This window comes from Propithecus coquereli, unplaced genomic scaffold (genome assembly GCF_000956105.1).
Source record: "Propithecus coquereli isolate 6110/MARCELLA unplaced genomic scaffold, Pcoq_1.0 Scaffold104, whole genome shotgun sequence".
Classification (NCBI taxonomy): domain Eukaryota; kingdom Metazoa; phylum Chordata; class Mammalia; order Primates; family Indriidae; genus Propithecus; species Propithecus coquereli.
The window spans coordinates 5,253,566-5,280,894 of NW_012134303.1; the positions used below are offsets into that span (position 1 = coordinate 5,253,566).

At 46.0% G+C, this 27,329-nt stretch overlaps 1 protein-coding gene across 1 annotated transcript in view; it reads right to left on the reverse strand.

Moving 5' to 3' along the window:
- Positions 1 to 27,329, reverse strand: part of COL4A6 (collagen, type IV, alpha 6) — a 289,911-nt gene that overhangs the window by 15,790 nt on the left and 246,792 nt on the right. The window contains exons 14-33 of the mRNA XM_012644755.1: positions 24,097 to 24,156; positions 22,999 to 23,043; positions 22,453 to 22,506; positions 21,517 to 21,586; positions 20,406 to 20,513; positions 19,322 to 19,462; positions 18,322 to 18,426; positions 16,402 to 16,562; positions 15,677 to 15,856; positions 14,929 to 15,112; positions 11,389 to 11,442; positions 8,550 to 8,621; positions 8,163 to 8,270; positions 6,913 to 7,134; positions 6,361 to 6,522; positions 4,538 to 4,708; positions 3,661 to 3,804; positions 3,095 to 3,220; positions 2,447 to 2,628; positions 358 to 421 (exon numbers count right to left, since the gene is read on the reverse strand). Of these exons, the coding sequence (XP_012500209.1) occupies positions 358 to 421; positions 2,447 to 2,628; positions 3,095 to 3,220; positions 3,661 to 3,804; positions 4,538 to 4,708; positions 6,361 to 6,522; positions 6,913 to 7,134; positions 8,163 to 8,270; positions 8,550 to 8,621; positions 11,389 to 11,442; positions 14,929 to 15,112; positions 15,677 to 15,856; positions 16,402 to 16,562; positions 18,322 to 18,426; positions 19,322 to 19,462; positions 20,406 to 20,513; positions 21,517 to 21,586; positions 22,453 to 22,506; positions 22,999 to 23,043; positions 24,097 to 24,156 (2,413 nt within the window). The remainder of the gene's footprint in view (positions 1 to 357; positions 422 to 2,446; positions 2,629 to 3,094; positions 3,221 to 3,660; positions 3,805 to 4,537; positions 4,709 to 6,360; positions 6,523 to 6,912; positions 7,135 to 8,162; positions 8,271 to 8,549; positions 8,622 to 11,388; positions 11,443 to 14,928; positions 15,113 to 15,676; positions 15,857 to 16,401; positions 16,563 to 18,321; positions 18,427 to 19,321; positions 19,463 to 20,405; positions 20,514 to 21,516; positions 21,587 to 22,452; positions 22,507 to 22,998; positions 23,044 to 24,096; positions 24,157 to 27,329) is intronic.

The window sequence follows — 27,329 nt, forward strand, 5'->3', positions numbered from 1 at the left end:
GCCAGCAAAGAAGGGAATTTTTCCTGCTTAGAGGGCTGGGTTCATCAGGGGTAAAGACTATAGCTAAGGTTCTCCTCTTCTGCTGAGTCTGGAAGGCAGATGGGTCAAATCACAAAGCCAAGGGACAGCCTTTTCCTTGGCTCCATGAAAGCCTGGGAGAGAGATCTTGGTAGGTACCACTGCTTGTTGCATTGTCTTTGAGGAACAAGGACAGCCAAGGAGATTTTGCCAAAGTGAAAATGTACATCAATTTACTTTCCCCTAAACATAGAATCCTGCCCTCCCCCAAGAGAGCCCTGGGCCTCCTAGAAATTCATCTTGCTCTAGGAAAACATATTAAAAGAGAAAATGGCTTACCTTTTAAGCCTGGGAGACCAGATGGTCCTGGGAATCCACGAGCTCCACTGAGACCCTGTGAACCCTTCAATACAACATTGGAATCATTTCTGCCCAGAGCTCAGGGCTGCTCACCCTCTCATCCCCTCTCCTCACTGAGCCACTGCCTGAGAGATTTCTATCATGCACTCTGGGGCAGCGGTGGACAGTGGGTGGGTGGGGGGTACACCCTGCGAATGGGAAGGTGCTGAGCCAAGGGCAGAAGCGCATACTTAGGATTCGTAGGGGAAGGATTCCATCTGCAGATTAATCCTCATCTTGTCATTCACAACTTCCCACTGCCTATCAAAATTGGAATCTTGGGAAATCAAGGTGTGGCTGCTCTAGTGAGTCTCTTAAAAATACGGAAGATGGCAGTTAGGCCAGACACTCTATGTATTCCACAGACAGTCGGCTGCCACCACCCTTGCCAAAGCTCTGAAGCCATTATGCATAGGAACAAGTGTTGCTTCACTGTGCAGGGCTAGCCTTCTGCCACAGGTTCCTCAAGGAACACAAGGTCTTGCCTTGCCACCAGGTATCAGGTTGTGTGTGTGCAGGTGCTGGAGTCTGAATTTGGGTGAATGTTACCATTTTCGCAGGAAAAGCTGCCTTCACTGCACTGGCTAATGTCCAACACACTATCTGAGTCTGGGAAGTGGACATGTTAGCTGCCGTCAGAACCGTTCAACACCTGATATCTGGTATGGTTTTGATTCATTTTGAGAAGTACCCAGTACCCAGTAAAAACGTATGTCACTTAGTACTTTGGGCATGACATTGAGTACTGGGCTGGGTCACTGCGCTCACTGGACCACTACCCAGGACACCCCCTCCACTCTGCCTGCTTCCCTGCCTGGCTTCACCTGGCACACTGACATACCTTCTCCTAATTCTGAGCTCTGCTCACTCTGGGATGCCTACTGGAATGTTTTCCCAGTTTGTTTCCATCCCTCCTAGTGTAAGAGTAGTTAGGACTATCCAATCTAGGACTATTTATTTTGCAAAAGCCTTAGGGGAGAGAGAGAGAGAGAGAGAGAGAGAGAGAGAGAGAGAGAGAGAGAGAGAGAGTGTGTGTGTGTGTGTGTGTGTGGCTGTGTGTGTGTGTCAGAGAGAGATAGAGAGAGAGAGAAAGAGAGAGTGTATATGTATATGTGTGTGTGTTCTCTCCATCAGATGGGCTGATACTTTTGCCTGCAGGGAGCACAAGTGATCTGTGATTTAGTTCATTTAGACCCTTCGATACTGCTACTATTTATGCATAGCCTGTCATGTGCCAGACACAATGTTAAGTGATTTACATGTATCATCTCACTTAACCCTCACTACTGTCTGAAGGAGGTTTGAATATTATTCCCATTTTTCACTGATGAGGAAAGTGAGGTTCAGGGAAGTTAAACAGTATGCACAAGATCACAGAGCTGATGAGTGATAGAGCTGAGATTCAAATACAAGTCTGTCTCATTGCTAAGCCTCCTCCACCTCCCTGCCTTTTAAGAGCCCAGAGAAGCTGGACTTGATTCTCTGGTAGTTTTTGCCCCTTGTGGAGCTTCAAAGACCTTTCTATCAAAACATCAAGAAGTTTGTCCTGAATTCTTGCGATGTGCCAAACTCAATGTGGAATGCTGGCAGTAGGATGCAGACAAAAAAGCGTATAAGGCAGTTCTTGTTCTCAAGCCCTAACAATCTCACTGAGGAAGTCAGACCCACACAGAAGCAACTAGGATCAATGTCAGCAGTGCGACGTGCAGAGTGCCAGCACTGTGGGAGCTCAGGAACTCCTGGAGGAGATGGCGCCTGGGCTGGGGCCTGAAGGACAGGCAGGTATTGGGCAATTGCACAGGAGGGAGGAGGCTCTGCCACGTGGGGGAGACAACATGAACAAAGCAGGAGGGGATGTTTGGGAAAGGGTGGGAAGACCTGTCATACTCAAGGAGAGGGCTCTGCCGGAGGATGTCCTGGGGAAAGGGGCTGGGAAGTGGGCTGGAATCAGAAAAGTGGGCAGTAGAGGTGTGTCCTCCTGCTATGGGGCCCTTCTCTGGTGGAGAGATGAAGATCAGGACACACTTACACTTTCTCCTGGCATTCCTGGGAAACCTGTGATCCCCGGGGACCCCTTCAGGCCAGGTAAGCCCCGTAGTCCTGGGGAGCCAGGAAAGCCTGGCCTCCCAATAAGTCCTTTGATGGTGCTGGGGAAGCCAGGAGCTCCAGGCAGGCCTGGTAGCCCAGGGCGGCCAGCCTCTCCTTTGTCACCTGGGAAAAAAGAAAAAGGGCTTAGAAAAAGACTCTGGGCAAGAGAAAACCTGCTCGCCAAGATGCAGATGCCCTGGGTCACAGGCCAAGTGTGGGCTTAGGGGGCAGTTAGCACTGGGGTGGAGGTAAAGTGGGGGGAGATGCCTTCAGCCTTGTGGGGCATTGTCAGGGCCACCCCAGCCTGGCACCGGTAAAGCAGCTCAGTGTCCAGGCCCCACTATCTGCCAAGTTCCCCCAGGGATACCACGGCCTGTGGTTGAAAACCTCACTTCTACAGTGACAATGACAAATGGCAGTCTCAAAGTCCAGGCACTCAAAGTCCAGGAAGGCAGCCTCCTTGGACCTTACAGTGCTATTCAGGGTGGGGGTGGGGCTTGTACTTCAGGGTCTTTTCTCGGGAAGGAAGCTAAGTTTCGTTGCAAAACCTTTCTTGGGCATTTCTCCTGTCCATCGCCTGCCCCAGTACCTCTGGGCCCAGGAAATCCATCTGATCCGGCTGAGCCCTGAGAGCCTTTGTCTCCTTTGAGCCAAAGGTTCAGCATTGGAGGTCTTAGACTGGGCATTCCAACTGGCCCCGGTTTGCCTCTGTCTCCTGCAGGGATGGAGATCAGTGTGAGAAAGAGAGCTTAGACACAGGGTCAGGCAAAGGCTGACCTTTCATATCATTTCATCCCACACCACCCCCAGCCCTCTTTCTGGGCCCTTCTATCTTCTTCCCCACCTCCATTCCCCAAACTTTGCATTTCTGTGTATGCCCTTTACTTCTACAAACCCAAAGTCCACCAGCATCTTTAGACCCTACTCAAAACCCTCCTCCACTGATCATCTGGGAATGTATAGACAAGGCCTTTAACATGCAATGTTAACTCAGAAGGGATTAGGTCTTTTGGTTTAAAAGGACTTAATTCAGGAGCCCAGAATCTTACTATCTAACATAAGCTTGGTATAAACCATACTAATGACAAAGTCAACAAACAATATGTACATTGGGAAGCATGGGTGGCAATTCCAGAATTCCATTCCCCAGCTCACCCTTTTCACCAGGACTACCATCCTGTCCAGATGGTCCTACTTTTCCAGCTGACCCTGGAATTCCTTTTAATCCACTTGCTCCAGGAATACCAGGCAGACCTGGTATCCCCGGAAAACCTATCAGTCCAATGGAGCCCTTCTCACCTGTTGAGAAACAAGAACTTTTATTATTATCCTCATTTTACATATAAGGAAATGGAGGCTCAGAGAGGTTGACTTGCCCAAAGTCACACAGCTAGGAAGTTACAGAGAAGGGATTCAAACCCAGGTTTCTCTAACTCCACGATCTTAGTCATTAGCAAGCTTAGTCATTACGTACTATACTACTTCCCTGAATAGGGATGTGGCACTAAGAAATGCAAAGGAAAGAAGTGGGCCTCTCTCTTATGATTCACCATGTTAGAGCTCATGTGTGGCACAGAAAAAACAAAAAAAGTCCAGGGCCAGGATGCAGGGTGATGGGATCTAGTCTGTCTCTGTTGCTAACCAGTTGTGTGACCTTGGACCAGTCACATTCACCTGTTTAAAATGGAGATGCCACCTGCCCAACCACTGATGGCTATCAGGGCAATCATAGGAAGTTAGTGCTTAATGGCAGAAGTCGCACAATGGCGTAAACGCAGTATGGTGGTCACTGCCCTAGACTTTACTAACCATGATATTCAGCCCAGTGTTCCGCCCAGCAGGCAGTGAGGGTGACTCATCTTGGGTGGGAGTCCTCCTTTAGCACTAGCCTTGTCCAACTATCTTGCCATGAAAAGCCCCGCCCAACTCCCTCCCTATTCCCCATTCCTCCACACAGAGAAGGGAGCAAGCTGGGCAGCTAGAAAGCTCCTTTTTGGCACCTACTGGTCACTTCACTGATCACTTCACTTACCCTTCGGGCCTGGAAGGCCTGGCAACCCAGTGCTCCCTGGCAAGCCTGCATTTCCCAGCAAGCCAGTCAGCCCTGGAGATCCAGGAAGGCCTTTCAACCCAGGAAAACCTCTCTTTCCAGTTGATCCAGGGGGACCTATCTCGCCTCTTGGACCTTTCTTTCCAGGATTTCCTGAATCAGCACAGGAGAGAACACAAGACGGCTGTCAAGTGAGGTTCTGGCCAGATCTGGGCCACTGTCTATTCCCATAGCTTCTGGTTGGTTGGCTTGTTAGGTTTTATAAATGGCCCTTTAGCAATGGCACATGCAAGCTGCTAACAGGCAGTGTTCTTAGTTGGCTGAAGCATTAGCACCTGCGACCCAGAGTGCCACGCCAATGGCTATTGCTTCTAGCATGGCACGGTGGCTGGCAGGGAGTGTAAGCCCCTGCTGATTATAACTTGTTCTCCCTTTGTGAATGTGGTTCACACTTTAGCCTCTGAATGGAGCTTTGGGAAGCCAGGGTGGCAACTGGGCTCCAGTCTCCTGGTACTTCCAGTCTGAATCACACCACAGTGGCTGTTTCCTGAGCCAATCGGTGAGGTAGAGGTTAAAGCTGAGCTGTTGTTTCAGCCTCCCAGGGAGCCTTGGATACAAGGCTGCCCTTTTAATCCCTCAAGCAAGCAGTTAAGTCAGCTAGTTCCTTGGCATTAAGGTTGAAAGACCCCCTAGTGGCAAGTACTGTAGAAATCCACAAGGCCCATTTGGTCTCCTAGGTATTCTGAGACGTCCTTCGCCAAGCTTTAAAGTTGGTCAATGGGATTAACCTCCTGAGCTGCTGCCAAAGTGGAATGTTCAGGTACAAAGCAAGGAAATTAAAAAACCAAAGGATTAAATCAATGACCACAGAGGTATTTGGGCCCCCAAGGACCCAAATGAATGGCTGACTTGGCTTTCTATGGATTGAAAAGCATCAAGTAGCTGCAAGCCCCAGAATTCAAATGGGAGGCTGTGAAGGGGACTCCGCAACAAGGGAAGGAAATTCAATGGGAGCCAACCCCACAGCATGAGCTCAAGGATCCCCGGGCCATGTAAGCAAGGCCATGTTATAGTGTACAGTCAGATAATTCCCTGAGCGGCAAAGCCGGCAGGGGTGTTAGTCTGTGAGCTCGTGCGCCGTGTTTTCTCACCTAGGCAGCCTATGTGAAGACTCCAGAAACACAGAAGGACAAAAAAGATATTAATTGCTCTGCAAATAACTCAACTTCGGTCACTTGGCCAGGAGTAAGGATGGGGGTAGGGAATGATGTAGTCACTGAGGCAGGGTGAGGAGGGCGGTGCAAGGAAAAGGCAAGCTGCCAACACCAGGCTGGAACCAGGGGGTGTTAGGCCCCACTGATGAGTGAAAGACACTTTGGCTGTGGGTCCTCGGAGGCACGCTTGCCTGAGGCAGGCCGCCAGGGTGGCCACACTCGGCTCAAGCTTCTCCCCAACCTGAAGCAGGCTCCCCATAGCCCCAGTGAAGGCAATGGAGATGGAATGGTCCCACGTCAACAATGAGGGCGGCTTCTCTAACTGGGGAAGGCAGGAGAGAGGCTAAGACATGAAAAGCGGGTGTGAAGCCATGGAGGAGGGGGTGGGGAGAGATTTGTGGTAATATTTTGGAAGCTAGCTTGCAGCAATCTGTTCTGCTTGGCACTGCGAGAGTGATTTGAGATTTGAAACTTGAGAGGTTAGCAAAGTCAAGTGTCATTCTAAATTCTGACCATGTCACCCTGCTGCTATTGCCTCTCAGGGCACCTGGGCCCAGCGCCTAGCTGAAGCTCCTCCTCCAAAGGACCTACCCGAAATGCCTGGAAAGCCTGGTGCTCCTGGGGGTCCAGGTTTGCCTTTGGTGCCATACAGACCACCAGACCCTGGGGGCCCTGGCTGTCCCATGTGTCCTGGTGTTCCAGGGCTGCCCCGTTCACCTTTGGGGCCTAGCAAGCCAGCCTTCCCAAGTATACCTAATAAAAGAAAAGAACAGATGTTCACAGCCTGGATGGATAGTAGGGACTGAGTCACCAAACCAACTTGCAGCAAAAGAGCTTGGCCCAGGATTCATCCCAGGTACCACTGTCTTCTCCTCTCCAGCCTTGTTGCTATTCCCAGCAGTAAACCAGAGGCTTGGCAAGAAATTTGACTATGGGTTGTGGTCACTTCTGGAATTACTAAGACAGCAAAATGGACTCAGGCCATTTAAGGAAGATTTCCCAAAAGGGAGGGCCAAAACAAAATGATATTTCATTTTAACCCTCTCATTAAACCATCACCCCAGATTCATGCAAGTATTCATGCAGGTATACTGATTAATGTAAGATATTCAATCATTAAATAAGTGGGACAAAAAAAGTCACCCTTAGGTCCTAGAAGGCCAGAGTCTCCAGGAAATCCTCTGTCCCCTGGCAATCCCTGTAGGCCTTGCTCCCCCGGAGCACCATTTTCAGCACCAAAGATGTCACCAGGGGCTCCCTTGGAACCTGGTAAACCTGGACTGCCAACCTTCCCAGGTAAGCCATCTTTTCCAGGGAGCCCAGGAAACCCAGGCAAGCCCTTCTCCCCACGAGGTCCAGGAAATCCTAAATGTAAAAAGGCAAAAATAAAAGGCCATGTACGTTTAGAAGTGATTTGTTTGGGTAAAGATCTCTGAGATGGGTTTTTCTAATATGAAAGCTAACATGTTTATTTTAATAATATATGTCACTTCTCTTGAAGCTCAGGGGTCTCTGGTCCTGGGAGGCCTCGCGCAGAGGCAGGGACTACACCCCGTGACCTGGAGGAGGTTCTAGTTCAGTGAGGCCGGGCCGTGGACAGAGCTCAGCAACCTGCTCCTGGGGCTCCTACAGTTGCCAAAGAGCACGGGTCACTCCCAAGGCCTCCTGGCAAAAGCTCAGCCTCTTCTGGAATTGGCTGGCTCCTGCTATCACGCCTCCCTCTTCTCAGGTGGGGAGAGGGTAGTGGAGGGAACCCCAGAGCACTGGTCCAAGATGAGCCCTGATCCGCTGCAGTTCTCAAACCTGAGCGAGGGTCACAATCACCTGGGGCAACACACAGATTGCCAGGCCCAGCCCAGGAGTTTCTGATCAGCAGGTCCCGTGAAGAGGCTGAGAATCTGCCTTTCCAATAAGTTCCCAAGTGATGCTGATGCGCAGTTTGAGAACTGCTACAGAGTGGGACCGACCATGAAGCTCAGGTTGGAACGGGGTATGCAGAGAGGGATAGAAATGGACGACTTTCCTCTGACTGATCTCAGTCTCCTTCTCTGATGTTTAAGGAGTTGATCCAGGAAACTGTCATAGGACTGGCAGGCAGTCTGGCAGAGTTCCAGCTCTGTCACTAGTGGCTTTGTGATCTTGGGCAAGTCATTTCCTATTTGGGCCTTAGTTTCCTCACCTAAAAGTTAAGGGATTGTCCCAGCTGATCTCAAATGACCCTTATTGTTCTGATACACCATCATTCTATGGCTCTATATGCTCTGTCTTGCTTGGGTATAAAATGAAACCATCCCCCCCACACACCAGTGAGCAAACCTGGCTTGCTGTACTTGGTGGAGGGCAACCTCACTCCAAACACACACTCACACAAAAGGAGAAGCTCCTTTTCTTACCTGGCAATTCAGGGAGGTGAACTACTCCTGGACTCCCAGGCTCTCCTTTATTTCCATGTGATCCGGGCTGGCCTGGAGTCCCAGGGAGTCCACGGGCCCCTTTAGGGCCTAAAAACCCAAATGTAAATATTAAGGGGACAGGAAAGTCAGCATGGCTAGGTATGATGTGTGATGTTCAGTTAAGAATCCTAGATTCTTGGAGGGTCTCTCCTAGTCTCACCTCCCCACACTGCCCTCTTCCGGAACCATTCTATCTCCTCAATCCCCAAGGCTGCCCTCAGGAGGAATGTGGATCCTCACTCAAATGCTACCAGGCTATCCTCTGCTTCCTTTGGCTCATGGCCCTTACAAATGTGTTCCATCGCTTTATCTGGCCTCATTCCATACCTGGGAATCCAGGAGTTCCTGGGAATCCTGATGGACCATATGACCCGGGAATAATACAAGGCAGGATGACTCCTGTAAATGGTAACATGTATGCATCTGGTGAACCCACTGAGTCAAGGAAGATTTCCCCCTAGCATGCTCCTTTACTTACATTCCATTTAATGGGACAGCCAAGTTCTCCCCACTCAGCAGTTGGGAGCCCACACAGGAAAACCTTGGCATCAGAAGCTTTTGGGAGTTACCAGCAGTATAATTGTTTACAGATGAGAAGTGTCCAAGTGCCCGGATGTTACTTATCAAATCATTGGTGCCCAGTGGGCAAGCAGTCACCTATGCAGCAGATGTTACCTAATAAGGTTTCCTAGAAGTGGCCTGTGCAGGAACAGCAGCAAACGGCAATTGCCTACTCATCCTGCTCTCAGAGCCTCTTCCTAGGATGGGTGCCTGGGGTCACTCCTAAGGGTCCATTGTGCCCACATGACTAGATGGGAGGGTATAAAGACTCCTCAAGTTCACATGTCTACCCTTTTCTTGGAATGAAGCTTTCCCCAAACCAATGGGCTCTTTTAATATACTTCATTTGGGATCTACTGAAACCTATTGATTGTTCTTTGTCAAACCCATATGTCTATACCAGGCAAACAATGAAGACTACTTTCTTGGCCATGATAGGCAAATGGTGACCCTTCCCTCACCTCCTTATTTGAAACTGTCAACTCTGCTACTCAGGGAGAAGGAGTAGCCAATTTCAATATTTAAGATGTTAAAATTGACATGCATAGCCCTTTCCCTAGCAAATTCTTCCTTGCTCATTCATAATACAAATAAAAAGTGTCCATAAGATCACAGAGGCGAGGTTTAATAAAATACTGGTGAACAAATTGTTTGTCGGCTCCCTCAAGTACCATTTACAAACAATTGCTATGCTAATTAAAATTAGTCTTGTCTATTCACTAAAACAATCCCCCAAGGTTTGCTTTAAACCACAGAGCCAACAGTTTAATAAACCTCTATAGCCTTTGCCTGTACTTAAAATAAATCACAAATTGTATTTCTGAAAAATATGTATACAGCCTATGATTCAGACTGCTTATTCAACTGGATGGCATTCCTCCTCCAATCCCATTTCTATTTTCCTAACTCAAGATTGAATACTGAACAGCATAATGTATTGGTTAAGAGATTGGGCTCTGAAGCCAGACAGACCTGAGTTGGTATCCTAGTTTTGCTACTAACAAGCTGTGCAGGCAAGATACTTACACCTCTCTGAGCCTCAAGTGTAAAATGGGAACTACCTCTCTCATATGGTGTTTGTGAGGATTATATGAAACAGAGCTAATAGCACATAGCACAGTGGTTGGCACTCTGATTATGTGCTCAATTAATAATAGTCATTATCTTATGTAAGGAGGAGTATTCAGAAGAGCTCCTGTAAGGCCATACCCTGGTTTCTACTTCAGTCATGTTACTGACACTACTTGTAGCCAGGGAAGCAACTTTCTGCCTTTTAGACCTCAGGTTTCCATAGTCATATTTCTACAGGAGGAAAGATGGCCATAAGCCTAGATCCTCCTCTACAGGTGGTAACACCCACCTCCTTCCTGCCAGACATTGAGATGGCAGAACTATTTCTGATAGTCATTTCCCTACTATGGAAATATGCTCTACAGGCAAACGCTTCATGATAAGATGCTTCACTGGGAGGGGGCTTCCAATACTGTGCATGGCTCGGGCCTGGGTCCTTTGAACTAGGCTGAAGAACTGCCTCCGTAGCCAGTATAAATGGTATTGTGAGACGGCCTGCGGAAGACTCTCTTGTGCCCCACTATCTCAATAGCCCATTGGCTCCAATGTGTCAAACTCTACCACTGCAGTTCTACTGGTTTATGTCTTAGAAACAAACTTAGTAAAATAAAAACACCCCTGGGCTGGGTCCAAACATGAAGCCATCCACCCTTAATTTATCAGATCAGTTTAACAGCTTCTTTCCACCTGTGACAGCCAGATTTTAAAAGGTCTTTACAAGATGGGGCTGAAAATAGGCATCTGGAAAGGTACCAGGATAGGAAAAATAATGATCAAAGGGAAGGTGGGTTGAAACCAGAGGAAATCAAGGACATATTTCCCTTCATAATTTTGCCTCAGACCTGTATACCACATCACGCTTGTGTATTGCAAGCAGAGGTTCCAAAGGGTGAGAAGGGAAGGACTTCCAAGTCACACTGGTATCTGGCTCTTTGACTTCACATCCTATCTTCTACTTTACATTCCTCAGTTCAGAGGCTTCTCCTTAACAAAGCAGAAATCTGCTCTACCCATGATCTGTTTTATAAGTACAACAAATGACCTAATTATTCAGATTCTTTTCCATTAATGCCAAAATTCATCTTCAGAATAAAAAGGGCCTCTGGTTATCAAGATTCTAAACATCTCAATTTGTTCTGGGTCCAACGAATAAAGATCAGACATGCGTGGGTCCTTTCAGGTACCTCCTGAGGCAAGTTATGGCCCCAGTTAAGTTCAGAGAATGAAATTGGTTAAGGTAGAGATCAGCCAAGCCATCAACATGCAGGGTGAAGGAAATCAGCCCCTCTCAGACACTGTATGCCCACTTACTCCCATACTTCCCCCCTGTAGGAGCTATGTGCCAAGGAGCCTTCAAAGCAGTGTCAGAGTCAGTGTCAGCCTTTGCATCCCAGCTTTAAGATCACTCCACTCCAAACATGGGCTCTGGTGTGGTACTCAGGCCATTGTGAGTGTCTGAGACAAAGGTGAACACAAAAAGGGGTGTTTGGCCAACACTGGTGTACGAGAACCTGTAGACCTGGCTAGCTCTCACCTCCCTCTGTGTCTAAGTCTCCTTTACCAACCTTCTCCCTGCAGCAGCAGTCACCTAGACCAATAAAGTAAAGAAGAAAATCAACCCAGGACAAAAGTCCCTTGAGGCCCAAGCCAGTCTTGTCAGCACCCCAGATATGCCCACCAACCCACTCCCCTGTCTGAAGTGAGTGGAGAGTACTGGCACCCACACAGGATCAAGCACACAGTAGCCACACTTCAGTAACAAACAGGGTGATTGATCACCATGAGCATCTGGAACACAGCCTCTTTGGAAACAGCCAGTTGTCTGCTTGCCCAAAGTTTGTAATAATTCACACTACTCATTTGATGATTACATTCCCTTTCCTAGCAATGCAGCTGCCGTAGCCTGGGCTACTACTGATTGGAGTGGGCACATTTCATGGCAACCAAAATGGCCACAATGCAAATGTCTGGAGCCCACAGGTTATTTGTTTTTAAAATTGTATGGAAAGGAAGCTAGGTTTGAGGAGTTATATTTGGTTGCCATAGAGACAGAGAAAGCTAATGTTCTTCATTGAAGTAATTTTTTTCTTTTTTTTCCTTTCTTTCTTTCTTTTTTTTTTTTTTTTCCGGAGGCAAGGGGTCTTGGTGTTGCTATGTTAACCAGGCTGGACTCAAACTCCTGGACTCAAGAGATCATCCCTTCTTAGAATCCCAAGTAGCTGAGATTATAGATGCATGCCACCACACCCGGCTTGAAGTAATTTTTTTAAAGTCTTGGTACTACAGCAAGAACATGGCTATGGTTTGAATATGGTTTGTCACCACCAAAACTCACGTTGAGGCTTGGTTCCCAATGTGGTAGTGTGGGGAAGTGGTTAGTTTGTTAAGATGGATTAATCTCCTTCTCAGGAGACTGGGTTATTTCTCCATAGAATAGATTAGTTCTCATGGAAATAGATTAGTTCCCATGAGAGCAGGCTGTTATAAAATGAGGTTGCCTCTGATGTTTGGCCTCTTTCACATGTGCCCTTCCATTTTCTGTCATGAGTTAAAGAAGCACAAGGCCCTTATTGGATGGGCCACTCGAACTGTGAACTAAATAAACCTCTTTTCTTTATAATTATCCAGTCTCAGGTATTGTTATAGCAACAAAAAACAGAATAAGACAGACGTTTTCTGCATAAGCCATCTCCCAAGCTATAGCTTACTATATCATTATATTCCTAAAAACTTTCTATGTTCAGGGACTAGTAAAGTTTGGGATAGAAATGGTACTATGGGCTTTCTTCTGTTGACTCAGCCTGTTCCCAAACACTTGAAATGTTGATAATATCCAGATTTGGGGGTATGTAAGTTTGTAGGTATCATGCTATTATAACTCAGTGGCCTACAAAATGGGCTGACCTAGAGTAAAGACTCAATTGGGAGAGGGGCAGTGGAATGACCACGAGTAATGTCTCTGGGGACAGAGCTGGAAGCAAAGTTATAGCTAACCTAGGACTTCCAAAAGACAGAATGATTTTGTTTGATAAAAGCATTTTCAGCCTTCTTAAGAATTTGTGAAAAGAAATACTGACTTGGTTTTAAGAATCTTGAATTATCAAGTTTTAACCTGTATCATCATCCTTATTATACCAGTTCATAAAAATAGATTTTACAATAAATAAAATTATATAAGACCTGGTATCCTGTCTTCTTCTTCTTCTTCTTTTTTTAAAGTTCTTCAAGGTGGAAAAAGGAGAAGCGGGTTTAAGAAATAGCCCCTTGGTTATGGGGAAGACCCTTTCTTCTGCAAATAAATAATAGTCTCTTTTGGAACACTGCACTAGGCTAGGCAGGTCGAGAAACTCTAAGAAGTATTACTCATGTTGCCTAGTATCCAGAGACTTACAATGTAGCTGGGAAACATAAAAGCATCTATGGAAGGAGATATATAATTTAAGTAGCAATGACATACTGTGGAGGTCAAGGGAAGGCTTAATGGAAGAAGTGGGGCTTATGTTGAACCCTGAAAGATGGATATTATGTGACTACATAAAGAAAAGGGGAAGAACGCTCCAGATAAAGGCAACATGGGAAAAATCTTGGCGTTGAAAGTGAACATGTTATGTTTGGGTACAGTGAAGAAGACTGGAGTCTTAGTTGTTTTTTTTTTTTTATCGTGAAGAGTGTGATATATGAAGAGGTTAGTCGTGGCCATGTTTGGAGACTTTTAAATTCCAGGCTGAGAAGTTTGGACATTATCCTCTATTCAATGGGGACCATTTGTGGCTTTGGATTAAAGAAGTAATATGATGATGTTGGTACTTTATAGATACTGAATTGGCAGCAGTGTTCATGGTAGAATTGAATATGAAAACTCTGGAGGTAGAAGATGAAAAAATACTTAGGAAGTTGTCATTCACTCACTTACCCATTCATCCAACCAACCAACCACCCATTTATTTCAACAAGCATATAGGTATTTGATAAACTAGGCATGAGATAATGAGAGTTTAGTAGCAAGAAGAAGAGGTATTGCAAAGGAAGAATAAGAGATAATTTCAAATTTTCAAACTTCAGATAACTATAGGAAGTGTGGTGCCACTACTGGAAACATAGAAGTTGTGGAAACACAAAAGTTGGGATGAAGGCCGGGTGCAGTGGCTCACGCCTGTAATCCTAGCACTCTGGGAGGCCGAGGTGGGAGGATTGTTTGAGCTCAGGAGTTCGAAACCAGCCTGAGCAAGAGCGAGACCCCGTCTCTACTAAAAATAGAAAGAAATTAATCGGACAACTAAAAATATATAGAAAAAATTAACCGGGCATGGTGGCGCATGCCTGTAGTCCCAGCTACTCGGGAGGCTGAGGCAGAAGGATCGCTTGAGCCCAGGAGTTTGAGGTTGCTGTGAGCTAGGATGATGCCATGGCACTCTAGCCCAGGCAACACAGTGAGACTCTGTCTCAAAAAAAAAAAAAAAAAAAAGTTGGGATGAAGAGCTGTTCTGGCTATATAGAAGAAGATCAGTTATTAGCATAGCACCTTCAAAATCTATAAGCAGAACTGTCACTCACTATACTTCCTGAAATTCAAGTAGAAAAAAGTTATAGAAAGGGGAGGGAGTTAAGGTATCAAATGAGGATTATACTAGATGCAACTAGGGTCTCTGCCCAATCTGAGATTCCATGAATTGGGGAAAGGTTCTCCCCTGTTAATGTTATTACCATACAATTTAGAGGACACTTTCTCCAATCTCCCACTCATTACTTTGATAACATTTGCAATAAATGGTCATCCTGCTCTCTTTGAACTTTTCCAGGGATTATGTGCTCATAACCTCCCTAGATAGCTCTGCTACACTTTCTGATGCACTATTAGGAATCACTCAGTAGAGCAAAATCTATTGTTCTGCCCTCTAAGCTTACCACAATACAATTATAATCCTTTTTTCACATGAAAACCCTTAAGAGGATTAAAAGTAGTAATTATGGTCAGCCTCCTCTCTTCTTATGACACATTTCATGCATCTGAGTCATATCTACTCTACAAAGGGTTGAATTTCCAAGTCCAAAGCCATCTGATTTCATGACTCACCTGGAGGCCCAGCAGGTCCTTGTTGCCCTGGTAATCCATCTACTCCTTTATCTCCAGGAAGCCCACGAGGTCCAAGAGGTCCTGGCAGCCCAATTCCTGGGACGCCAGTTGGACCGGGATGGCCTTTTACACCAGGAAGTCCTGGTAACCCCTTTTCACCTGGGAAGCCCTGTCCACCATCACCCTGTTACACAGCACAAAAAAAGAATGAAAGTTTAACTTAGAGACTTATCTGAAGAATCCTCTGACCATAGGCAAGAGGTAACCAGTGTGACTGATGCTTTCTGTTTTGTGAAAATTTTCTATCACTCTAGTTTACCGATCAACTTCCTCTGACTTTAGTTGATCGAAATGAGTCTTCTCAACTCTGGATGATCTAGTAATGAAAATGGTTCCAGATGGGGGTTGGAGGAGATGGCAGGAAATGAGCAGGGTAACAACCCTTGAGGTCACAGAAAGTGGCTGGATAACTTGAACGGGAAAGCCATTAAGAAGCTGAATCATTTTTAAGTGATATGACCAATTTTTACCAGATTTATCAAAAGACAATGACTTATTCTGAGAAAATAAAAGATTCTCATTTTACAGAAAGGAAAATTATGGAGTGAAAATGTCAGTGGCATAGGTAGGGCGAGATACTCTGGACTCTCTGTTCTGCCCTGTCTCATGGTCATCAGACCTCCCACCCCCCACCCCAAGTCAGGTGTGAGGATTTATAAAGCTAATTACTCAGGAATGATCAACTTACCGGAAGGCCTGGCAGACCTGGCAAACCTGGTACTCCATCCTTGCCTGGGGCTCCTGTCGCACCAGGGAACCCCTGGGGGCCACGATCACCCTGGTCCCCTGGCATCCCTGATCTTGTACCGAGAATTGGTTCCCCCTTCTCTCCTTTAGGGCCTACAAGACCTGGAGGCCCAAATAAACCCTGGCGGAGAGACAAAGACGGTAACCAAGAGAGGCAGACTTCATAGAATTCTGGCACCCGGCACACTGATGACCTAACGCAGGTCTCTTGGATACATTTTGACACTGTTCTGGGCACTTGATTAGGTTGTCATCTTAGATAATAATTGCCCATCTTCTGTATTCTTTCTTTCTTTATTTTATTTCTTTCTCTTATCAAGTTGTGATTTGACCCATTTTTTGTATTCTTTGTAAATTTTGAAATCTTTGAGGAAGGGAACCTCATCTTAATTCCTATTTTATCTTCAGGGCCCAGCACAGTGTTAGGCAAATGTTAACAATCTTGTGGAAAGAAGGAAGGGAGGGGGGAAGGAAGGGAAGGTAGGTAGTTTAAAGTAGAAAGGGACTTTAGTCAGACTTCTTCATGTTGTAGATCAAAACTCCAAAGCTTTATTTCATCCCTACCTTTCTTATATGTGCTTTAGGAAAGTGACTGGGGCGGGGGGGAGTGAGGGGCACCTGAAAGCTCCCATTGCTCCCTCAGGGCCAAAGTTTGGCAAGACTTACTGGATCCCCTGCTGGGCCCTGTGTGCCCCCAGAGCCTGGATCTCCTCTGGTTCCTTTAAGGCCTGGAAGGCCTATGAGACCTTGTGGCCCAGGCAGGCCTGGTTCCCCTGGTGGTCCAGTGTTGGGGACTCCACCATCACAAGCACAAAAACCTGAGTCCCCTGGGGGAAAAAAAGACAATATAGAACAAAGTGGGCCATTTTTCCAAGAAGAAAGAAGAACTGATAGTGGTTATTTGTGACTTGAATGACTTCATGGAGGGCATCACAAGGCCTGCAGAGAATAGACTCAGATAAACTTGGTTCATTCTTCATCAGAGTATGTCTGTGCTTGTGATTCAGATTTTATTAGCCTGAAGTGAGGTCCAGCCATCAGTGAGCCCAGTGTGCAGCCATAGTTGAGAACCACTGACCTACACTAACCAACTGAAAATCTGGAATCCAAGCCACTCAAAGGTTCTCTTCACCAAAATGTCTTTTCCCCTGACTTTTGTACACTTGAGACAAATTCCAAATAAAATGAAAATAGGGATTTCAGCAAAGCACTTTTGAAGAGGTATCAAGGGGTCACTAGCACTATGGCCCAACCACCTATATCTTCCATGCTTATGCTCTGGAAAATGAGAATTGGTGCCAACATAGGAGATGCTGAATTCTGCAAAGATCCTAAAGGGCCTCTTCCTACTTTCAGGGAATTGATAATCCCTGAAACTCTAAGAGAACAGTCTGTTCTTCAGGTTAGTATTTCTAAGGTGTGATCCATGGACCTCCTGCATGATTGACCTGTGACGCTTATTTATAGGACAGCTTGCTGGGCTCCATCCCAGTCCTAATCAGTCAGTCTCAGGAGGCCAGACCCAAGAATCTAATTTTTTAATAACCTCCCTAGATGATTCTCATGTACAATGAAGCTTGAGAATCACTATCAGTATTCCAGACTTACATAAAACCTTTTGGCCCCATGGAAATACAGAGGGGAAGCATCAGAGCTGTGCCTTTTTTAGAAGTAAGTGTGGTACCTACCGAGAAATACACCAGCTCTATAGTGAGTCAGGGAAGGGCCAAAATTAACATCCTAGGTCCAAACTTAGAATTTAATGCCCTTTCCCCTCAAATAGTCTTCCTTGGATCTGAATAGCAGAGATCGAGCTTTCAGAAATTTCTTAACTAGCTCCTAAACTTAGGTAGTAACATTTTATGGCAGGGCAATGAGAAAGTAGAGGCATAAGTTAGAACTCTGTTTGAGGCTGAAGAGAGCTGTTAATTTCTCCAGAGAAGTGGAAAGATCTCAGATAGCTAAAACCCCTAGGCCATCCCCAAACCGCTCTTCAGTCAGTAGTTTCACCTCTTCTTCGACCCTGGCCTAGGCTGCAACCATATGAATTGACTTATTTGAGCTTCTTCCCCACAGAGTAAGGAATGGGGAATGACCCAAAGGCAGCAAGAAGATGGAAATAATTAGTACAGCCGAAGGCTGGTGTCATTGATCAGTTCTCCAGCATCAGTGGGGACTGGAGTTGTTTGCCTGGAGCTGGTTGCCTTTTTCAGAGTCTCAGGTCTTGACTTGTTCAGAGCTCTTTCCTTCAGGCTGAAAGTAGTAAGTGGCTTCCATCCTCCGCCTTGCAAAGTGGGAGGGGTTGCAGCATTTGCTGGTTAACACCCTGGGTTGCTGCCAATAGCTTCTGTAGGTGGAGGGGATAGGAAAAGTAGCCTGCGGGCCACCTTGTCCTGTGTGACCTCAATTGCCAGCCTCAGTCTTAGAGGCCCAAATATAGCACTTCCAATAATCCTATAATCAAATCCCCAATCAAGATCTAAAATTGCTGTTGTTTCAGTTCCCAGGGCAGTTGTTTTGTTCATTCCCCATAAAGCCTTCTTTAAGGAGTTTGGGAGACCAAGAAACTTAAGGGAACAAAATCACCTTTTACTCCTTTGAGGCCTGGGTTTCCTTTTGGCCCTCGTTCTCCTCGGAGACCAGGGAACCCTGGCTCTGTTTTGTGCAGGGTTCCAGTATCAAATGCTGGACCTGCAGGAAAAAGAAACATAAATGATTGGCAGCTTATATAAGCCTGATGACTCACCTGCTCACCATAGCAGCTCAACCACCAAGGCCTGAGTCCCTGAGGCTCAGCAATACCCAGAGTAGACACAAGAAAATAAAATTCAAGATAGGGACCCCAAGTCTGCAGTAAGGAGCCAATAGGATTCTCTGTTGTTTCAATTTGTTCTATTAATACTTATAGAAAGTCTACTATGTCCCAGGCACTGTACTAGACACTGGGGATATAGAAATGAAAAAAGTAGCTTCAGTAACTCAGCAGTCCCAGAAAGCTCCCTTGGGACAAAAGAAGAAATAGGTGCAAGATGCAGTGGTCATGGGATTTAGGGAACAAAGAAACATGCTGGGCAATATTTCCAGCCTTTCTCTCAGAATCTAGAATTCCATACTCAGATAGAAGATCTAAGGAGGACAAGCCCTGTGTAGGCTTTTAGCAGCCACCCTGAGGATCCAGGCTGGGAATTTTTTTTCTCCTCAGGCTCCCAGCCCACCCCATTGGAGCCCTGTGAACCAGGGGAAGCTCAAAGGAGCCAGTGCTGCTTCTTCAGGACCAGAGGCCTAGGGGTTGAGAACAGTGAAAAATGGAGTGGGTACAAAAGTTAGAAGGCTTTACATAGTGTTTGACCACCAAGATGGCCCTATTTGCTTGTTCCTTGAGGGAGAAAATTCTGCCTCAGCTGATAACTGGCAGAGGCAGGGCTCTGACTCAGAGAGGATGGGGCCTTCATCGCTGCACCCTGCAGTTATCATGTGTCCTAGCTTAGCTGTTTCGCCTGTGAGATGCTCCCTCAAAAACTATGACTGTTCTGCAGTCTGGATCACATCTAAGTTTCAAGACGAAAGAGAGAAATGAATAACTTACCAGGTGGGCCAGGTGGGCCTGGCGGGCCTGGCAAACCATCTCTGCCAGGGAGGCCAGCTGCCCCAATTGTGGTGCGGCCTGGGTTTCCTCGGCCCCCTTTCAGGCCTGGAAATCCTTGCGGCCCTAAGGCACCTGGGACACCTGAAAGGAGAAGCCCACACACAAATGCTCATATCACCCTACTCTTTGGCGTATTCCAATCAGTGACATATGTTGCAAGCAACTCCAAGGGAAGAATCTGGGAAAGCATTTGCCTTTTTGTTGCGTCGGCATTAGAGGGGTCCTTAGGGATGAATTAGCCTAACTTCTTAGGAAACTGAGGCCCAAAGAAAAGAGGAGACATAGACAGGGTCCCAGAGTTTCTTAGTGGCAAACCTGAGAGTAAGACCTGGGTCTCCAGCCTCCCACTTCTTGAGTTTTTCCACCTTAGTGCTGGGGCCAGCTAGACCTTTTCGAAGTGGCTGCTTTAAAAGCACAAGTATCCTTACAGAAGCCCATATCCAAGGAATTTAGAAACTGGTGACCTTAAAAGTAATGTCTGGGGCTTTATATCTGGGACATCACTGCTTCCCAGACTCTGGCATGCCCTTTTTCTGCCTACCACTATAGAAGGACATATTGGTATGTCCCTCTGCTGATTGGTCCAAGGGTGTCACCCATAGGATCCTGGGAGCATTTAGTGCCAGAGTTAAGCTAGGAGTGAGGGTATGGGTACAAATTTCCCCCTGGGCTTTTGTTAGCCCCTCTTGGCAAGCATCAGCTGGGATGGCACATCCACAGAAGAGTGACATGGCTCCAGCAGCTCGACACAGGACCCTTCTGGTTGCTGCAAACCTCAGTAACACTCTGGGATTGTCAGTCCAGCTATGGTACGTTATTTAAGCCAAAGGAAAGCTGCTCACCCAGGCCCTACCCACACACACATTAGCCTTGGGCTGGCAGTGGGGAACCTACTGACTACAGTCTACCTCTCCTTTGACTTTGGCTAGGTGTGTGCCCAGATCCAGAGGTATAGAAGGGGATGCTCATAACCACAGTGGATAGAGGGCTGATCTGTGCAGGGGATGGGTTATTTTTTTTTCACCTGGTAGTGATGGCAAGCCAGGGACACCAGTAGGGCCACGCAGGCCCTGGACACCTTCATCTCCTTTAAGGCCTGGGAGGCCTGGTGCACCGGGGTCTCCAGGATAACCTGGCATTGTAATGAAAGAACAAAGTGGTAAACGAACACAGAGGAGGCCCACAAATGCCCAAAAAGAAATGCAGGGAGCTGTCCTGGGGTTAGATGTGCCTTTCTTGTCCTTCCCAGGTCTCCCAGATGCTGATGGCCTCACATGACAATGGGCCTACTGGAGTCGAGGCTCCACAAGTGTTAAGAATTGATCTGGCTAGAGCTTGCCTTCCATGATAAGCTCTGCTAAGTACCAGGAAGGTTCTTCTACTACTACTAATCTGCTGTAATGTCTCAAATGTCTACCATTTCAGTTAAGATGTTGAAGTCCACTATTTACATTATATACATAGGATTCCTGGGAGTGGAACACTGGAAGCCACTGTTAACTATTAATACCTGACAGGGCACAGGCCTGAGAGAATGAGAAGAGAGCGATAAGTCAAGAGACTCAGGTGGAAGAGACATTACAGTAGAAGCCTTTGGTGGGGACACTAGGCATCAGATCTTTGGAAAAGCCAAAGGGAAGAGTTGGGCATAGACAAATAACTAGGACAAGGAGAGGTAAAGACAAACTTTTAAAGCACCATACTGCTACTTGCTCCCCTAACCAAAGATACTTTTCCAATTCCTATGAAATTGTCAAGCTCAAGCGTGAATGGGATCATCTATATGAGACCCTGAGCATCCCGTAGTATCGAGCCGAAGTCAGTCCAGCTAGGGAGGATATCGATCGTTTCCTAAGCATCCCAGAAGAACTATTTTGACCAAATTCAGGCCCAGGCAGGCCCAAATCCTAGTCTTGGTGTACCCAACACAAAAATGGGGTGCTGGGATTGGCTTCTCTGCACCAGAGATTAGAGTTAGCTTTATTCCCCAAACTTAGGACACAGGAGGGGCCCATGCGAGTACTGGGTTTAGCAGCAATCCAGGGGCTAACAAAATATCCTTTTAACAATTTCAGAGGATATAGAATTTAACCCCCTGTCTTTTTTCCTCCACTCAAATTAAGGAGAAGTTGCACCTGAGATCACAGCACCCTCTATATCGATGAAAACGTCTGGGCCTGGCAGGCCAATGCCGCCCTTTTCACCCTGCAAAGATTAAATACATTAAACACAAATATTTCCATGACTTTATCACTCAAGATCTATGTGCCTTCAAGGCCTATCCCTAGGAAAATGAAAGGTTCCTCGTTCTTTAACCCCTGATTTTCAGGGTCAACTAGGCCATAGGTTCATTTTAAAGTCCCATAAATTTAAGATGAAGGTAACACAAGGCAGGACAGAGGCCTCACACTCAAACAGCAAACCTGACAAGGACAAAGGTCCCACTCAAAGGACAATCTGCTTCTGGGCCTGAGAAATATATCATAGGCACAGACAACATGGCTGTACCCAAGAGATGCTAAGGAGGGAGCAGAGTTTCAACTTTTTTTCCTACTCTCAGCAGGCCTGGGACTCTGCTACTGTCACTACTCTTATTAGTGGATGATGTCAGGCAGAGGAAGTCAAAGGAGTCCTAAATCTCCCAAAACAGGGACTCAGGTACCAGAATCAGATACAGTGACATATCCAGGATGGGCTGGTGGGAGCTGTTTGCCCCAGCTGCAGGCAAAAAAAAAAGGGGGGGGGATGCATTGTATGTAGAGAACTTAAAAACAATAATAAAGCCTGACTGGCAATTCTAAACAATGTCAGTAATAAAGTATTCCTCCTCTTAGGGTTGGACTTGCTCCCACCAGCCCCTGCCTCTTAGTTTACCACTGATTAAGTAGTATCCAAGAAATGCTCATCAGCTGTTTGTGTTGAACATAGGTTGCCTCCATTTCTTGAGAAAAAAAGTGACATCTAAAATGTCAAAATATTAAAAATACTTCATCTCATATGTAGGCATTTATGGTAATTCTTTACCCTGTCTATCTCCCCAACCCTGGATTTTCACTTCCCAATGACATTACCTTAATTCCTGGAATTCCATTAAGCCCAGGGAAACCTGGGGACCCCTTCTTGCCCTGTGACAGAAACAGTTACCACTAAGTTGAAAGTATAAAAGCATAAGAGGGGCTTGTCTTTGGATTAAGCCAGGGCAAATGGCACAGGGATCTCGGCTGGCATTACGGGGTATGTGTGGCTTCTATCTGACTCTGGAAGCTGTAAAGTCTTCCAGAAGGCAATATGGCAGTTGGTAGCCAACTTACATATTAGGAGATACATGGGTCGCAAGGCTAGAGATGGATACAAGCAGGTTGGGCCTTGCTAATTCCTGATAGTATGCCAAAGATGGATGACCGCAACATGGCATGGTAAGGTACCAAACCTGACACTGGAAACCCATCTTCTTGGATGAAAACAAAAGAAGAGAGTGGCTAAGATTATACCAATAAAAGTGAGGTGGACAATTTACATAATGAGTAATGTTTTCTTTTGGCCATGTTAAGTAAAGCAAGGGGGCCTTTTGATTAGAATTTTATATATCAAGACTTTAATGATATTAACCAAAATACCTGTCTCCCTGGAGGGCCTTGGACTCCTTCTGAACCTATGGGACCCTGTAAAGAGAATAGCCACACCTTAGAGAGATGAATAGCCCACACTAGAAAAGTTACTAGATTTACAAAACAAAGCTATCCAACTGAGTTCAGGATTTAGTGGCTCCTAAAATCAGGTAAGAGAATGTTTCTAGACCTGACTTAATGACTTCTTTCTAAGCACTAATCCATCAGGCTGAATAGCCACATGGAACATTTTTAAGAGCTAAGTAAATGGAAACATTTTAAGTAGTAGGTGGAATTTGGTGGAAGGGCTGGGTGGTATTCTACTTAGTCTGCATTAGTTCCAAGTCAGGAGATTTTTAAATAGATTATGGGAGGGCCTCTTGTCTTCCACCTCAAATGCATTCTTTTTTGGTGATTATGTGTTTTCAAGACAAGGGAGAAGGAAAAGTAGAGAAAGAAATGGAAGGGTAATGGATGAATATTGCTAAATATTCAAAGGATTCTTAACAAACTTCATGGGCAAGCTAAAAACACAATTCTCTAACATTACGTGTTTAAAGCTAAGGTTGGCCAGCTGCTTCTAGCTCAAGACCTAAGTGCCTGAAGCTAGGAATCAGAGAGGCTAATAGTTATTTCTCTGTTTAATAAAATGAGATTATTGTTGGAAACCATTGAGTCCAAACATCACTATGTTCTAGAACCTCCCAGGCTTGTTTCTGTCCTATAACAATTTCATTTGGCCCTCTTTCTTCCATTCCTGTGCCACACCCTGCCCACATTCCCTTGGAATAGAATGGAATGAGAGCAAGACAACACTCACATCATTCTTTAGCCCAGAAGATAATTATACATGAGGGCAAGGAGAGTAAATAGGCTGAGGAGGCACCTAGAGTAGGGGATACACCATTCCTTATTCAAGGGAGCCACTCTGTCAAGGGAATGGGGCTAAGTGGAGAGAAGGAGGTTTAGGAGCCTGCCAGAGGGTTGAGGAAGAGAAACAAGAGAAGCTTAGGTGACCATCAAGTTACATAACATAAAGAAGCAAATAGGAAGGAAAAGGACCAGGTGACTGGACAGACCCAGGCAAGCAACATTCCAGGTTCATACCCTAGGTCCTGGCAAACCGGGGATTCCTTTTTCTCCCTTTTCTCCAGTAGTTCCAAATCCCTAAAGGAAAAGAGAAGCCTTAAATTATAACATTCATTTTCTCATAAGTCTCCTGGCTCCGTCTGAAGCAAGGAGATAATTTCACATCAGTTCCACTGTCCCATTTGGGAGGATCACCATGCTGAGTCTCTTGTCGCTGTCTGAGAAGCGCCATTCATTCAGGGCTCCCCTTTGGCTCTAGAAGTAATGTCTTTCCCCCCAAAACACCATTACATGCATTTATAGCATGATGAGCTAACAGCACAGGAATAATTAAATATCTAACTTCCTTGATTTTACAGATGGGGAAACTAAAATCCAGAAGGGTTAAAGTCAGCGAGAAAGCCAGGTCTTCCGACTTCCATTCCAAGGCCCCTTCCAGAAGAACAGTCTGCCTTCCATCATCTAGGAATTTAATTCTTTGGCCCACGAATGGAGGTTTGTGTAAATCCATGGAGGCTGATACTAGGGGGAAGGGTTTTTTCCCTTTGGAGACATGATGATCACAACATCCTTTTCAGTGGGAAGCAGTATTTCCATCTAGGCATGGTCTGGAACCCTGCAGCTCCTGTACTGGGACTGTAGGGCTCTTGCCTGGCCATAGGAGTACTCCAAAGGGACTGTGGAACGGTCTTTAATCCTTCTTGCCCTGCGCATGGGAGGTAAGTGTTTACAACCATGAGTACGACTTGGGGGTTTTCTAGGGATAAGCAGAGTATCCAAGAAGCAGAGTGAGTAAGAGACAGCTTCCTTCCCTCTGGGTCCAAGGCAAACATCTGGGCCCCCAAGATACAGAAGAGTTCATTATCACAGTGGATAAAGTCTTTCATAGAAAACTGAGGCCATTTTTTCATTGCTGTTTAAAACTGTACTTTTTGGAGCACAGATTTTGGCAAACAATGTTTTATCCTATTGTGAGAGTAAAGGAGGCGATGAGGTTTTCTCAAATGGAAGCTTGTGAAAGATACTAAATGTTGTTGTGGCACATCTCCTGTTGTCCTCTTGATGTGACCTGGCTCAGCTGGTGTAAGGGTGCTGCTCCAATTCCATTTGTAGCTTCTTCTTCCTCCTACGTACATACTCAGTGCCCCACAGGGAAGTGAAAGCTGGCTGAATATCCCTCGGCTTTCTAGGCCAAGGTGTTTCTTTATCGTTTTTTTTTTTTTGTGTGTGTGGGTGGTTCTTTTTTTATTGGGGGGAAGGGTATGTTTGTAAAGGGTCCAATTCAAAGTAGGCTTTGGTCCCTACTTGCCTTTTCTCTCTCTCTTTTTTTTACATCTGTAATTGTGTGTCAAATAGCTCAGCCCTCATGCCTAAGAGAATGTCTAATTTGAAAGGCTCGTGGGTTAAACCGAATGCAAACTTATTTGATATCTTAGTTTTTCTGCATCTCAAATTGGAAACCAAGGCATGCTGCCATCTGGTGGAATGTGCCTATTGGCCTCTGAAGTCAAACACTTCAAGCAGCCCTCCCTGATCTGCCTGTGAAAACCGTGGTAGCTCATGCTGCCCCAAACTCTTAAAGCAACAAGATTGGTTGTGCATGAAAGTTCTGTAAGCAAAAGGCCTATATCATACGCTCTAATGTCTCCTTCCAAGGCCCATTACTGCAGCTGGAACACATACAAGGTAGTTCAGCAAATACTTGTAGAACTGAATGGAATAATGACCCAGAACACAAAACTGTTGCAAATGGTGAAGGAAAGAATGCCCAGGAACTGTTTCATGCCCCCCACCTATCTCGCCCACAGTTATAATACTAGGGGATCTTGCATTCCTTTGGAAAGCAGAAAGAACCTCCGGATTCTCTTGCTTTCCCAGAGAGAGAATCTGAGAGCTTGTGCTACAGTGGGAACAAAAATAAATACATAAAAAATGTAAAAAGGAAGAAAACATGAAAGAGAGAAATTTGTGTGTATGAGTTAGAGCCAATAAAAGATAAATGACTCGGCAAGACACGTAACCGTGCTGTAGGCTCAACTTGTCTCCCAGTGCGGGGAGGCACTGTACAGGGACCCTGCTGAACAAGCTGTTCTAGCAAGATGTCCTGGGACCCAGCCCTATCACAGTCAGCCCTTGTCACAAGTGATCCTGCAACCGCAGCTCCCACGCCCCTACTCACCCATGGCCCAGAAAGCCTCATTGGAGCACTAGCTTAGCTGTTTCCAGGCCTGTTTTCCTGGGCCCTGGGCCCCGGGTTCTTTTTGGTTCTGAGGAGGCTCAATTGAAGAAAAAGCTCACCTACCCAGCAGTTACCTCAGATCCACTCAATGGTTACTTCAGGATTTGCCAGTTTCTTTTCTTTTCCCTCCCCTCATCTCTTCCATTTTGCCTTCCTCTGTGTTTGCTAGTCCCTTGGACAGAGGGCATGTGGGTATATAATTCTCCCTGACAACCTCCATGGGGGAACCGTGGCCTACGAGTGTGAGTGTGCTGCTAGGGACAATGGGACGAAATGTGTGAAGCCGAGACTGAGCTGGAAAATCAGGCATGTTTGATTACTGCAAAGAGGGGTGAGAGAAAGAAGGTGAGGCATAAATCTGTCAGGTTGGGCACTTTGTCTGCAGCAAAGATTTGGCCTGAGATGGGAAGAAAACAAATGGTTAAAAGAAACATTTTGGATTCCCTAGAGATTTCCGTCTGCAGCACTGCCTTGTTTTTCAGTGAGCATGGATAATTGAAAACCGATGTGAGGGCTTTGGATTTGAGAAGTGTGTTTCCTCTGAAAAGCCCAGAATATCTCAAATACGTTACCACCTTTCTCCTTACAACTTTTATGTCAGAAGCCATTCATATAAGGTACCTGTGAATGTTCCTATTAAGCAGACAGAGATACGGGGACAGAAGGAGTTATAGGATTTGGCCAGGGTCACACATCGAATCTGTGCCAAAGTGGGCTGAGAACTATGGTTTCTTGATTCCCACCCTGTGAAAACATGCTCTTCTATATAAAGGGAGATATTTTCCAGCTTTGATGTCTTTACAATCAACTGGGGTTCTTATTTTTCAGCCCACACTGCGAAACACTAGAAATGCTGAGCTTGAAACAGCATTGCAATTTATCACCGTGCATTGTCGTCAGTCTCTTTCTTTTACGGGACGGAAGGGAACGGGCTGAAATTGCAGCAGGGGAAATACTCTGAGTTTGGACTCTGAGTTCGGACGTGGAAGGGGAGGGAGAGAGCGTGAGCTAG